The sequence below is a fragment of the Varanus komodoensis genome, unplaced genomic scaffold (assembly GCF_004798865.1).
Source record: "Varanus komodoensis strain SLA01 unplaced genomic scaffold, ASM479886v1 scaffold7_3, whole genome shotgun sequence".
NCBI lineage: Eukaryota > Metazoa > Chordata > Lepidosauria > Squamata > Varanidae > Varanus > Varanus komodoensis.
In genome coordinates, this window is record NW_025336480.1 from 9,403,252 (window position 1) to 9,418,047 (window position 14,796).

At 44.4% G+C, this 14,796-nt stretch overlaps 1 protein-coding gene across 3 annotated transcripts in view; it reads left to right on the forward strand.

Annotated features, from left to right (window-relative positions):
* Positions 1-939: 939 nt before the first annotated feature.
* The window catches only part of FNIP1 (folliculin interacting protein 1), a 98,642-nt gene continuing 84,785 nt past the window's right edge, over positions 940-14,796 (forward strand). The window contains exon 1 of one of the 3 annotated variants that reach the window (XM_044454507.1): positions 940-1,168. In XM_044454507.1, the coding sequence (XP_044310442.1) occupies positions 1,074-1,168 (95 nt within the window). In that variant the 5' untranslated portion in view covers positions 940-1,073. Of the gene's footprint in view, positions 1,169-1,236; positions 2,155-14,796 lie in introns of those variants that run through there. The other 2 variants (XM_044454510.1, XM_044454513.1) reach the window with 2 other exon arrangements.

A 14,796-nucleotide genomic window follows, 5' to 3' on the forward strand; every position in this document is an offset into this window, starting at 1 on the left:
CTTTCATGGAGGGTTCCCGGAGAAGGGCCTCTCCCGCAGAGCTCATGGGGCGGTCGGGCATATATAGTCGTCTTCCTCACACAGCAGGGATCCACAACCTTTTTGGAACCACGACACATCTGGAAATTTGAAAATCTGCTGGGCACCACCACAAAAACTGCCGCAGGGAATATGTGATTGGTCACATAACTGTTGCTGTGGAGGTCTGGCTAGTCCGAAGTGAGCAAGAGAGAGTGTGGTGTAGTGGTTAAGAGACTGGGACTTGGGAAGACTGGGTTCTAGTGCTTCCTCAGACATAAAACTCACTGGGTGGTTTTGGGCCCATCACTGACTCTCACAGGGTTGTTGTGAGGATAAAACCGAGGAGGAGGAGGAAGTAAGCTGTCATGGAAAAAAGGTGGGATACAAATATAATAAATGAATAATACAATCACATAGCTTCTAAAACACGGTTGCTAGATCTTCCTGCATTGTGCGTTGCAGCTTGAGGTTGCTTTTAAATCCAAGCAGATCACATACAAAACGCAGGGCGAATGGGGATGCCTCCTTTCCGTCTAGCTTTGCGCCTGCAAGTCTTTCCTCCTTTTGCTTAACGTATCACTTCTACGCAAGGCTACTCGGAAGGTCTTTCAGGTCAATGGGAGCGACTCCCACGTAGGCGCACTTCAGCTTGCGGCCTAGAGGGGTGCACGTGGTGACTCCCAGCCAGCGTCCCCGGGAGAAAGCCCCGCTCGGGGCTCCACTTCGCTGCTCTCCCACCCCCTCCGCGCCTTCTCGCTCAGCACCAAAACATCCCCTGCGCCGCGGCTCGGCCAAGCCAAGCAGGGATCACCGTGCTCACCACGTGGCCTGCGCCGCTCAGCCAATCCGCTGCCGGGGAACCCGTGCGAAACCCCGCCTGCCCTCCTCCCTCCCGCTTCTCTTCTATCGTGGCTGCTCCAAGTGATTAATTTTTGTCATATGACTGTCACACACCGAATGGAGTCGGGTTCGCGGAACTAGCTGGCCGTCCCAGCTGCGAGCGGAGAGCGCTGCCCTGGCTGGCCCGCGGGACGGAGCGGCACCCTCCCAAAATGCCCCCCACGCCCACCTTGTTGCAGAAGCTTTTCAACAAAAAGAGCGGCTTGATCTCCCCCTGCAAGGAGTTCAAGGAGGAGTGTGTCTTCAGGTAGGGACGGGAGGAATGGGAAGGGACGGTGGGCGCCGGGACTGGCCGCAGAGAGCGAGGCTGGCGGGATAGCGCCGCGCTCGCCCCCCGTATTTCGCCTTGGGGCCACGGCTGACCCTGCCTTTCGCGTGGTGGGGCCAGCAGCTCGGCTTACAGCAAGCCGCCGCCGCTCTTTGCCTGATCGCGTGCTGCTGCACCGTAATCTTTCTGATCGTCTGTGATCTTCCTCCGCCCGACTCCGCATCTCTAACTTGTTTCCCTCCCAGAACCTTTCACTCCCAGCCTCCCCTTTCCCAGGAGAAGCCTAAAGGAGGAGAAGGAGGCAGGCGGGCGGGGAGGTTTCTTGGCGCGGGGCTGTCTTGACGGAGCCGCACAACCGATCTTCCTCTCAGGCGGAAATCACAGGACGTGTGTGTCCTCGCCATGCGCCAAAACTTCGTGCAGCGCTCTTTTTTCCTTCCCTCTGCGGATCCTCTCGCGCCACCTCCTCCCCAAGGCGCAACTCATGGCGCCGCCGAGGATCGTGGCCGTCACGTGCGTGCAGGGCTGAGCGGCGGCGAGTTTTTCTTGGCTTTCTTGAGTCGCCAAAAGAGAGAAGTCCCTCCAAAAGCAGCCACTTCTCCCCTGGTGGCCTCGGCCGTTTGTGGCAGTTGCCCTCTTTTCGTTACGGCTGCTGAAGAGGAGGCAGAAGAGGAGCCTAGAGTTGCTTCCACTTTGCTTCCTCTGCCTTCTGCTTTGGGACGCTGAACTGAATCACGATCCATTAAACGCTCAAATAAGAGAAAAAGGTGCTGTTCCCGCCTGGCTGCCTTGGACGGGCAAGGGAGTTCCTCCGCCTGGCCAGAGCCACCGTAAACGTTAAGGGGGTGCAGAAAAGGAGCTGCGCGGCTGCCAGGCGTCTGTGAAGTTCCGGAGAACGCAGTCAGGATCTTACCACAGCGTAATCCCCCCTGACCCTGGGAGGGTGCGCTCCAGAAAACCTACAGGCAAGGATGTTTCTCCCGTAGGCGTTTATCTGGGCTTGATAATAGGAACAATTGGGCACCTGGATGTGATCCGTGCAGTCAGAAAAGATGCTGTTGACATCTCAGAGCGATCTGAGGTTTGATGTTCTCCCCCTTCCCTCCAGGCCGTTGATGCGCCAGTTTTGTTGGAGACAAGTATTGTTTATATTGGAGTTGCAGAAACTTGGGCCATGTTTGACATAAGAGTCAATATTCAAGTGAAGCCTTGAAAGCAGAAATTAACTTTGAAGCCTTTCCATGTTGTGCTATCATGTAAAAACCTCTCACCATGTCGGTATGTTAGCTGGATGTCTGTGCTGTGTATATTTCCTAGCTGAAAGCCCTACAGAGTTCAATGGGATTGGCTTCCGGCCCCTAGGCTACAGTCCAATGCATACCTATTTGGGAGTAAAGCTGGACTGAATTCACTGGGGCATTTCTGAGTAAAGAATCATGGGACTGGGCTTCAGAAAGAGTGATTGGATGACTTGCATTGCAGGCTGAGGACAGAAATCAATTGCAAACTTTGAATTGAGTTTAAGGACAATGCCTGGGTGTAGAATACACTTTGGCATTCCTTTGTGTCCATTACATAACAGGTAACTTTCCAGTTTCATGGAGGCTGCTAGGTGTTGCTGTCACTTGACTTTAACAAAGATTTTGCTGTTCTCACAAAATTTCTTCAGCCCATGAATTTTTTTCATTGTGTAAACATCTCGGTTTAATTATATGTCCGAACATGAAATATATTGCCCTAAGGCTACTATTTAGGAGCATCCATTATTACTTATTAGCTTTCCCTTGAAAAGACACAAGGTGTCTTACAGCAGAGTTAAAACATGCACAAGCTTAAAGCAATTTGAAAAAAACAAAACATTTTTAACTTAAGGGATTTTTTTGGATTCTTGAATATGAAATTGGAGATAACAGCCCAACTTTGGAGGTGAGAATATGTGATTCCCCCCACCCACCCCCACCTATAATGGAAAGAACCACACTGGCCACCTCGCTGAGGTTGGCATGAAACTTTGAAGAGGGGGAAAGGGGGGGCATTGGGGGAAGGGAGGAGACTGGAGAGGCCAAAGCTATCCTGGGGCCTCTGCAGCCTCCCTCCCTTCCTCTCTTAAACTCTTTGGCTAAATGAGCCCATCTAGTGAAAATGTAGGCCTCAGGAACATGGCTACTCCTTCTGTCCTGCATAGGATGGGCATATCTGCCTGAGTCGGAGGGCTTACGATCATCATAATAGGATTGTGCCCTGACAGAACTAAAGTAAGAAGCCTTATTAAATGCCTGGGGACAGAGGAAAGTCTTATCTCATACCAAAAAGATGACAAATTTGGTGACTGGCGGATCTCACTGGGGAGAACCAGTTAGCTTTGTTTAATTTTGCCACTAGAGGGGTTTGTTTTGTTTTGTTTTGTTCCAGTGCATTCACCTCTTCTAGTAATACTCTTAGCAAATGAGCCTACTATATTTTCTTAGTAAAACTATCATCACCTATCTACTGAACAATTTAAATTTTGTATGATGCAAAGCTGATATAAAAACAATGTACATCGCACCATCTTTTTAAAATATGGTTTAAAAAATTTCCTCTTGTATTTAAGAATCCTAGCAATCACTTTAAATATATTTAAATACATTTTTTGGATTTCCTTGAAGCTTCAACATCTGTTTCCACAGAACCATATTTTTTACAGGAACAGTTTCAGATAATTCAGGTTACACTTTGAGTGCTGTTTTTGGCAGAAAGGTGGGATATTTACTTGATAAACACATTTGTGGAACATAATCTGACACCAAATGTAGTTTATCATCTATGCTGTTTATGAAAACTTTGTGATTTATGTGTAAATAAAATATACATGTGATCTCCTGCTTCTTGCACATCTCCTCTTTGACCCTGGTGCCAGTCAGTTTCCTAAATAAATATAAACCTCTAGGGTTATAATTGTATGTTCACTTACCTAGGACTAAGCCCCACTGAGTACATCTGCAAAGAGATACATATGTGCTGAGTTTTTTAAGTAAACCTAATGCTTAACAACTAACTGTTCATACTTGCAGAGAGGGTTTAAATATTCTGACTTGTTCTGTGTTACCACTTTTCTGATAAGCCCTTAACTAGAACTTGTTGTGTAATTCAATACTTGAAAATCTATCCACAGTAAGTGGATACAAAGGCTTGCTTTAAAGCAAGAAGATATCCTTGCTTTAGGGTGCCCAAATGGAAAAACCATATGGCAGTTAAAAGACCCATACTTACAAAATGCGTCTTGCTGGCTCTTTCTAGCATACTGTTTTTTTATAATATCAGTTTGCTATTGGGAATTTCTTAATGACATAGCTGGACAAATGCTTATGCGAGAAGTACATGAAAACTGCTTAGAGGTGGACTTATTTAAAGTATTTTTGTTTTAACTTTGAGAAATTGTCATATCCCTTTTATTAGAGTATCCTTTGAAAGGGGCATATCTTTTTCAAATAAGAGCAGCCCAATTTGGCATATGCCATGTGTACTCAGACCCTTAGGTTATTAAAAACACAATTTCTCTAATGCTTTGGCCTTGTACCCTATAGCTTCTGTTCTTCAGTATTTTAAAGTATATTCAGGATGTAGGTGGCATGTTAAGCATTTAAGGATGGTGAAATTTCAACTAAAGATTTGCCTGGATTTAACAAAAGTTTTAAAGCTTGTGTGGCTGTAGACAGGGCTTGCCCTCCTAGCTGGTTACAGTGTCTAACCTAAAGCAGTATAGGTTTGGGGCAGAACGTTAAAGGGCTGGACATTATTAGCTATTTGAGTGCCTGTTTGTTGTTCATCATGAGGCAAAATTTAAATTTGTGCTGTCTTAGGCATCCCAACAATTTTATATAGATACCTGCAACTGAAACAGTTTTTTCTGTCGAGCTTGCAAAGGTGCCACAAGGATTGTGTGTGTCTCAGTAGTATCCAATTACCCACATCCTACTGATGGAACAACTTCCATCAGTGAAATGGTGAGGGGCAGCTCCCTGCTGTCTCCTATGCCGTGTGCCTTCAGAATCTGCTCCAGATGGTTTGGACACCCTCCCAGACAGATTTTGATTGGTGGGCACAGTTGGGAGGAGAGGAGGGAGAAACTACCATTGTGTTAATGGCAATTCATATGTGCAATATTAGATTTTGCCATGTATGCATAGCACAGTTCTGTTACCCCAGCGTTTCATGGGGGATAGGGCTGTCAGCAGCTCTTTAACCATGACTGCTATATATATATATATATATATATATATATATATATATATATATATATATATGGTGATATATGCTATATATATACATGACTGCTAATAGGGTTCTGATTATACATGGTGTGTCTGCTGTACTCCATCATGTTTTGTCAACATCCCCCATCTGGCAGAATGGCTGGCTGGTGCTTAAATTGTAGTCCAACACGTTGGGAAGATATCTTGGCTTGATCCAACGAGACAGTTCTAGTGATCTAGGTGAAAGTGCTTGGGATGGTGTTTATTTAATACTAAGGATCAAGCATTTACTAATGCTGAGTGATAATTTCTTGTCTTCAAGAACCATGTTATCAAATAGCTCACAAAGCCAATGTGAGTGTTTCCTCCTTGCATTCTTCCAAAGGAAGGAAGAACTTGATGTCATTTGTAGTAGTTCCCCATCAGTATAGGTGGCACCTTTATTTAGAAGGATCACTTTCTTAAGAAAAACAGTCATGCGGTACGTAAGCTCAAGATAGTTCAGCCCATCATGTTGGTGTTGGTGCTGGCATTTTGTCCCTGGCATTTGGGCTTGATGGGTGGTTGCCAAAAAAAGTTGCAACTAACATTACTCAACATCACTGGAAGTTTTTTCATTTAACTTGGGACTGCAAGGCTTCCTGTCACATGCCCCAGGCCTGAAGCTGATCTCCATCACAGCTGCTTGTAGCACGATGTTTAATAAATGGAGCTTTCTCAAAAAGTTTCCAGAGCTTTCAGTTGGATCCTAAGAAAATTGCTTCAGACAGGTTCAGAGCATGCTTAAGAAAGCTTTTCTTAAGACCACTTGACATTGCCAAAGACCGAGGCTTCAGTTTTAGACATAGTGCTAGTAATATTTCAGCCACATACAGGTGTTCTGTGCTGAAAAGAGCAAACATGCATCCAGGGGGAGCAGCCCAAGCCAGTGTCCAGTTTGTCTCCTTCAGCTTGTGGAGGGCAATTGAAGAGGTGAGCATCCTGTATCTGTGGAGAATCTGCATTCTGGCTTGTGTGGAGACCTACAGGAAGCTCTCCAGAGACACCTTCTAGGATCTGAGGTGACGCATGCAGTAAGGGAGAAGGGTGGGGCTGGGAGGCTCCCTCCCAGCATGTTTGCTCTCTTTAGGGACAGAATGCCTGAATAGATTTCTTTCTCCTCAAGCTTTCCTGTTTCCTGCTTAACTTCCACTTTCATGGCAAACTGTCCTTTGCTGCTATATCCAGGCAGAACAAAGAATAATTCAAGAAAATATAGTTGACCCGTCTGAAATGCTGAGAATACCCAGCATATTTTGTATTTTTTGACCCACTTTTAAACTTTTATATCAAGATGTTTTTCTCCTCCTGGATGTAATATCACCCCACTTTTAAACTTTTATATCAAGATGTTTTTCTCCTCCTGGATGTAATATCACCGAGAAGAATGCTGTCTGGTTCTTGCTTAATAGACGGTTGCATTATCCCAATGCAGCACTCCTTCAGAATAGAATGGTACAGTGCAGTGGTTCTCAAAGGGCTTTGTCGTATACATGTGGTGCGGGATTGGGGCATCTGTGTTGAAAAAATGACACCAGATTTGAAATTGTTGTTTGTGAAATGCACAGAGATGTGAATTTAAATTGTATTTAGTGAAATCTGTTTCTTAATGAAGAATGGTTTCATAGCATGCCAGTCTTAAATGGGGAAGGACATGAGGGAAGTTGTTTCACTGTTTTAGGAAATGCTTGTACTATTAAGATTTAATAAATATATTATCTCATTGACCCTGTTGTTTTTTAGCTTTAGGTAGCATATTTTGAGGATTCCAGAGTTGTTGGATTTGGGGTTACACGGCATCTTCTCTCTTGGATTCATGGATGTAGCAGAACCAAAGTAATATACATAACATAATATACATAATATCCAAGTTTCTCCAAACCCAAACCCATGTACCATCCTACACTTACTTCGCCTTGGCCCTGATTGAATGACTTGTCCCATTGTGTGGCACCTGCGGGAAGTTACGGCAAAAACACATTCCTAGAGGAATGGAGTACAGTAAATTGGTCATAGCTTCTTTTTAATTTGCCATCCATATGAACTGAAGTTGCCAGATATTGGTTAAAGGTTCTTTAAAGTGTAATCCTTTTGGGATGTCCATAAGCCCTTGAAATCAAGATTGAATATAGAGAAGCAGCAGCAAAACAGTTATCTCTGCACCTGAACCCTCCTGCTCTATATTTTTGCTAGACAGGCATTTTCACCCATCCAGCTGAGGAGTGTCTGAGGGACTGGGAAGAGGCTTTGTATCCTGGCCTCTCCAGTCTCCTCCCTTCCTGCCCCTTTAACCTCTCTGAGGTCACATTCCTGTCTTCAGAGAGCAGAGAGCAGCTGATGCAGTTCTTTCCACAGCAAGGGCACCAAGAAGGGGAGTCAGGACTTCAGTTTCAAGGTAAGACTTCAGAGGTAGGAATCTGAACTATTATCCTCTGGCCCATCAGGTAAGGTCTGTCTGGCCATAGGATTGTTCATTTAAGGCTGCAGTCCTCTATCCCACACCTGGGAGCAGGTACTAACTATAATAGTCCTTACCTCTGGGTAGATTTCTATAGAATTGTACTGGAACTGTATTTCCTTGAAGTGGCTCATAATTCCGATGTTGCGTCTATGTTTGTTTCTGTGAAGACTTACTTAGATACCTCTTTGGCTTTACTCCCTAGGTTTGCAGAACTTGCTTTAAGGCATTGTTCATTAATCATCTGTCTACTCTTTGCCTGAATAACTTACATATTTGAAAAAGCTTATATTTCCTATTAAAATAGCAGCCATTTAGTTCCTTTTCCCCTCACCAAGCTGTAACAAAAAGGAAATCTCAGTAGATCTGGCAGTACTTTGTTTTACCTCTGATAAACTTTGCAGTCAGTTCAAAACATGCATGAAACAAATTAGAAATTACTTCTATTTTATTAGGATTAAGTCCTTAATTTGAACTTGATTATTACCTCATTCTCTTGGGATGAACAACGGTAAAATTTTATTAAAAGCTTTTTCAGTGTTCTATGTATAAATAGTATTTTCTGTATTTAGTAGAACAGGCGTGTGTGTGTGTCTGATTTATGTGTATAAGCTAATTTATTAAAACTAATGCTACTGGAAAGATGAAGTCGACTTATTGGTATGATTACTTGTAATCATATGTATTGGCATACTTCTGGATTTCACTGTCTCCTTTAAACTGCTGTTCCCTTTTCCAGATCTGTTAACTACAGATCCCCAAATATGGCATTCCCTATAAGCTTATGCCAAAGTTTTGTGCTACTTTTGCTCTGCAAACTCAATGTTTTATGCCACAGGCACAAAGTTGTTCTAATATATCATTTAGGATTCCTTGTTAATATCCCAAGCTCAACATTGTTGTATCCCCTCCAAACCTGTGCTAATATTGTTTTGTGCTAGTTGGTGCTATTTTCTGCTGGAAGTCCCAATTTTTATGCTGCCACCCTAATGTGAAGTAGATGAGAAGATAATCTTGAAATACATAGTACTGCAGGATGAGCTGATAGATAGAAGAGTAGAATGTCATCAGGTTTAGAAAGCAAGCAAAGCAAAGGTAACCCCCAAACCATCAGGTGCTTCTGGTTGAAATCTAATGGAGAAATTAAAATGAGGCATCACAGGGGAAAGGTAGCATCAAAAGCAAAGGGCTCCCTTCCAATGTTTTTCTTCCAGTCCCTTCAGAAGCCCAAGCCCTATAAGCTTACTTCTACTCAGAATATGGAAATTAACCATGATGCACAGCGTCATGTCTTCTATTCTAGCATGTACCTTTTCTGTTGGCCCATATTCTACACATGACAGTGCTTTTCCTGAGCCACTGGGCATGCCTTTTGCACCCCACCCCCCTGGTGATCTGGCCCCTCTTCAGAGGTGCTTGTGAGGTTCCTGGAGCTAAAAACTTGCAGGGCTAGAGAAGCAATTATTGAGGTAGAAGGGAACTACCTTGACAATTAAAACAGGACCCATTAAAACAGGACTTGTTAGGTCTTGACAATTAAGACAGGACCCATCCATTAATATATCAGTTCAGGTAGCACAATTGTTACTGTTGCTGCTATCTGCCTACTTGGGAGTAAGCCCACTTGAATGAAAGACAGCTTGTGCCTGCTGCCCTTGGCAAGCTTATTCACACTGCAAAGTGGTTTACAGAATATGGTGTATCTCTAGGCTTTGCCTCTTATCAAGTTACTAAGGGGCAGGGCGGGTGGGTTACAACTCCTGGCATGCAGCTAGCTGGGGCATGCTGGGAATAGCACATCTTGTTGATGTCTAGATGTGCACGGGATGTGCCTTGAAGGCCTGAGGATTTTTCTCCAGCTCGGGGAATGCACTTGTACGCCTTTCTTGCCTTCTTTCCATTGCTTCTGTCTCTCCCACTCCTCCCTTGCCTGTTTTTTGCATATTTGAAAGGAGAGAAGTGACTCAGTGCAGGCTTCTTACTGAGGTGCACCATTCTTCTTCCCTTTTGGGGAATCATGTAATGATTTCCTGCAGATGTACAGCTCTGAGCAAGAGCACAGTAAATCACCCATAAGAAATGTTACAGCAGTGCAAGCCAAGCAAGCAGAACGGCTTCCAACATATTTGGAAAGGAATTATAAATTGTGTCCAAAACATGCGGTCTGATCTATCCCCCTCCCTGCTCCCGGAAAAAGTGGGCCCAGTTTCTTAATTTTAACCTTTCGTGTGGCTGGATTCTCTGACTGGAACCTTCAAAGAGCAGGACTAGAATCCATCACAGTGAGCAAGAGCCTGCTCTTTTGTCCAGTGTGTCGCTTTCCCTTGTTGCCTGTGTTATCACTTCCTTACCCTGCAGCTGTGGTTTACTAAGATTGGGCTGTGAGAGCTGACATATTTTGGCTGCCCCTAAAAGTGTTCTGCCTCTGTTGTAAAGTGTGTGAGCTTTCTCTTCTTCCTCTTCAGCATAAAACTCTTTCAAAAGAGACAGAATTGAGAGAGCAACCTATTCTTTCTTCCCCTTTTGCACTCCAGGGACCCTGAAAGTAGTCATAATGGGACTGTGAGAGAGACATCCATTTAACTGATACTATTTGAGCAAGTGTTTAATTGCATTGGATCACCCTAGTTTGCTTGCCTAGGAGTTGGATATGTCTCTGAACCAGCTGTCAACTTTTTTGCACTTTTTTTCTTTGGTTTATAGCTTTGGAGAATTTTCCTTTGAGTTGCACAGCTATACATTCCTCTCCTTTGGTAGGTTCTGGCTGGGAAAAAAAGCTTGATGTTTTCTTAGGAGATTTTGTGGCCAAAAAATAAAAAGGTGGATGATGTATGCTAAAAAAGGGTCTTGCTACTAGACTTATTCACAACCCATAGTAGGGCTGGACATTTTGAAATCTATAGCTCTTCTATACTGGAATGCAAAGATCTTTCCTGACTTTGACAAAGTTGAAACCTCTTAGGTTGCAATCCTTTGTTCATTAACTTGAGTAGAACTTGCTACTTATTTATATTATTTGTGTTTTACACACACACGTACACACATATTTAGGCCACCTTTAAAAGCACAACTCCCTCAAGTCTGCTTTTATATAAAACCCCAAGTTGATAGACCAGCAGAACTCAGTACAATTAATAAACAAACACCCAGCCCTAAGAACACTTAAATAAATGCAGCACAGGACTCATAAAGGATAAAACATGCTTTGAGAGGAAAATGGAGAAAATAGTTGGCACTTCTGACCAAACATGCATAAGGATCTAGACACTGGCAGACTATTAAACACCTGTCCATGGGTGTTTAGCATAAGGATCATTTGATGGTTTGATGGAGAAAATATTTGCAGGTATTTAGGGACCAGGCTCTGCAAGGACCAGCCTCAGGAGATCTCTCTCGCTGCATCATTTCTGAAGCCAGACCAGACCCTTTTAGTAAGCCTTACCATGATTCTGTGATCTGGCTGGATGTAGTGTTGGTGAAGGGGGAAGAAGGGGCCTGTGTGCTCAGGCAATCCCAACTCTGGCAACAGATTGCATAAAATAATGTGTCTTTCAACGTATTTGGATGGTTTTCAGATTGGGCTTCCAACCATGGTGAATCCTGAGGCTCCATTCTTACACGCTTACTAGGGATTCACGCCTGTTGAACTCAGCAGGACTAACTTCTGAGGAGGCATGCAGTGGGTTGCACTCTAAACAACAGATGAATCCTCGATGGAGCCATGTTCTGTTGAAAAATCTCTCTAGTATAAGACCTAGCCATCGGCATACCCAGGATGTCTCCTCTCCCAATCTTCTGCAACTTGAACATGTGAGCATCTTGTCTTCCCACAGGTGTTTGTTAGCCATTCTACTGATGGGCACTCAAGTGAGGAAAGGCTGCAGTTTGTTCAGGATTCTGTGTGGTGCTAGGAGTCAGGGTACAAACTTGCTTCAGCGGCCCATACAGATTGTATGGCAAGGCTTACAAGTGTAGTTCAGTGAGATGACCATCAACCTATTATCTATTTTTATTAACTGAATCACATAATGCAATGAGCATAGACAAGCCTGTTGTGTTTTAAATTGTTTCATGTAGAGATAAGGCAAACTTTTGGGGCCTATGTGCACAACTAGAATTTTAGAAACTTTCCTGGGCACTACCACTACCCTAGTGGCACATGACAGTGTTGAATAGTGGTTAGTGTGCTGAACAGGGACCTTGATGAGCTGATGCTAATCCCTGCACAGCCATGAAGCTCACTGGGTGACTTGGGGCCAGTCACTCATTATCAGCCTAAAATACCTCAGACCATCGCTGTTGTACAGATAAAATAGGGTAGAGAAGGTTTGTGTAAGCAGGTTGGGTTTCTGGCATGAGGGTAAAAGGGATAGAAATGTAATATTATAATAATGACAGAATATCGGTGAGCTCCATGCGTGGCCCAAAGGCCTTCCTGGGAAATGGAGCTGGCAGGGGCTGAGATCCTCAGTTTGCTGGAAGGTGATCCTGGCTGGTTAATTTGAAACATGTGAGAAGGGAAGGAGAGGTTGGATCTCCAAGACTGTCCAGGAGTGTCCTGGTGCCTGCGGGCAGGGTGTTGACTAGTTCCTGCCATCTAGTGATGCTTCTCACTTGGTAAGGGCTCCACCTTTGCTAGTTTCTGTACTTAACATAGGAATGACAGAAGCACTGCTTGAGGACTTAAGTGCAGTGGTGTAAAACACCCTCATAATAATGACAAAATAATTTTGTCACCTGAGAATGAAAATGTCTATGACTTCTCCTGCCCCAGCCTTGAAAAGAATTGTACAATACTTGTAAAGAGAAAGTGTAAAAATCAGGATGAACAACCTTCCCAAAAACCTGGGACCGTGGTTTGAATAAGAAGCTTGAATTCCTTGCTGTAGGACCATGAGCCAGTGTTCTAGGCTGCTGTGAACATGCTTAGCTACTCTGTCTAGCCAAGTAATTACTGTCAAATACTTCTAATTTGTCTGAAACACCATACAAAGTGCTGCCTTTAGCATGAGATCTTTTTTAGCTTGCCTTCTGGAAAGTTTCCTAATCCTAAGCGACTGCAAATGACCAAGAGATACTTGTCACCGGCATCAGATGGAAGAGGAGTGTGTGTGTTCTGAAAATAATCGTGTTCAGTGCACATACTTCAGTTTGCTGACCTGCCTCAGCAGTGGGAAGGACTCTGTGCTTGGCAGAAGGAACCATTCTACGTTTGCTGTGTCTCCCCCACTTAGCTGCAGCAGGGGCTTGGTTGCTCCATTTCAGAAGCCATTTCCTCCTTGGGTGACTTGGAGTCTAAATATCCATTTCTTATACTTCCATTCGGGTTGAGTTACATTTTTTAAAAAATGCTGCTGCTTGATATACCGTATTTTTCGCGCTCTAAGATGTACTTTTTCCTCTTCAAAAGTAAGGGGAAATTTCTGTGCGTCTTATAGAGCGAATGTGTATGTGCCCGACGCCCGGGACGCTGCCGGCCCGCCTGCACCACGTGGCACCACCTGGCCGGCACGAGCTCGGCACGCCCTGCTCCACCTCCCCCCTCCGGCGCAGGTGAGAGCTGTGCCGCTCAGGGGGAGCAGTGCGGAGGAGGAGCAGCTGCGGGCTTTAACCCGCCGGCTGCATGGAGAGACGGACTGCTCACCCCCACCGCCCAGGAAGACCTGCTGCTGCCGCGCTGCCCGGAAGACCACCACCGGCACGCTACCAGCCTGGCTGCACCACACCTGGCCGGCACGCATTCGGCGCGCCCTGCTCCGCCCCCCTCCTCCGGCGCAGGTGAGAACTGTTAATCACAGGTCGGTGTGTGTTTTCAAATGGCAACCCATCTTTTAATGAAGCCCATGGGGAAGTGATGGGGAATGTGCCTGTGATTATCAGGAAGCTTTCCATGGATCCCTCCTCTAAAAACTAGGTGTGTCTTATGGTCAGGTGCGTCTTACAGAGCGAAAAATATGGTAATTGAACTGGGGAAAATACCAGCAGGATGTTTTCTGAATGAATTAGTAGTGAGTAACTCAAGGAAGATATTTGTTTTTGCTTGCATGGGTGTACATCCACTAATTCAACTGGAGTTACACAGGATTCACACACTAGTGTATTAAGGAAGTGTGGGGTAGTGGTTAAGAGTGTGGAACTGAGACTGAGGCAATCTGGGTGAGTTCCAGTCCAGCACTAACCATCCCCCCCAACACTGGCTTTCTGTGCACATATGTATCATATCTATCTAGGGCAAATTTTGAAAAGGGATTAGCCTAGCTAGAACGGTACAAGTGATCCCCTCTCTCACCTGGTTCACTTAAACGTGACATAGCTTTTCATGGGAACTTGGCAAGGGGATCTGTGCTGTCATATTTTTGGAACACAGCATGTTTTCTTTGTAGGATGGCTTAAATTTCACAAACAAGCCAACCTGGGAATCCATGGCTTGTTATAGCATCTCTCAAGTTTTTATTTAAATTGTTTTAGATTTTTAAGCTGCTTTAAATTTTGCATGTTGGAATTTTACACTATAATGGATTATCGGTATTTTCAATATTGAACTTAAGATAAATTGTTGTGAACCACCTGGTAATCTTCGGCTATTAGGTGATATAGAAATGAAATTATTATTAATATTATTACCTATTGTTGCTTGTCATGTTGTCCAGATCCGGGGGGGGGGGGGTTATTGTGGAGTGTTGCAAAGGGCTACAAATCCTTGGGGTCAAGAGTGTCCCAAAACAGTGCCACTCATCAGAGATAATCTTCTTTGCTGTATTCTGCCTAGCAACTTGCAGCAATGTACCATTCTGTTTCCTGCCTCCTTTCCTGTAATCTCTTACCATCTCACATGTCAATGAGCTGGTTTTTTCTTACTCATGTGAGCCAGCTGT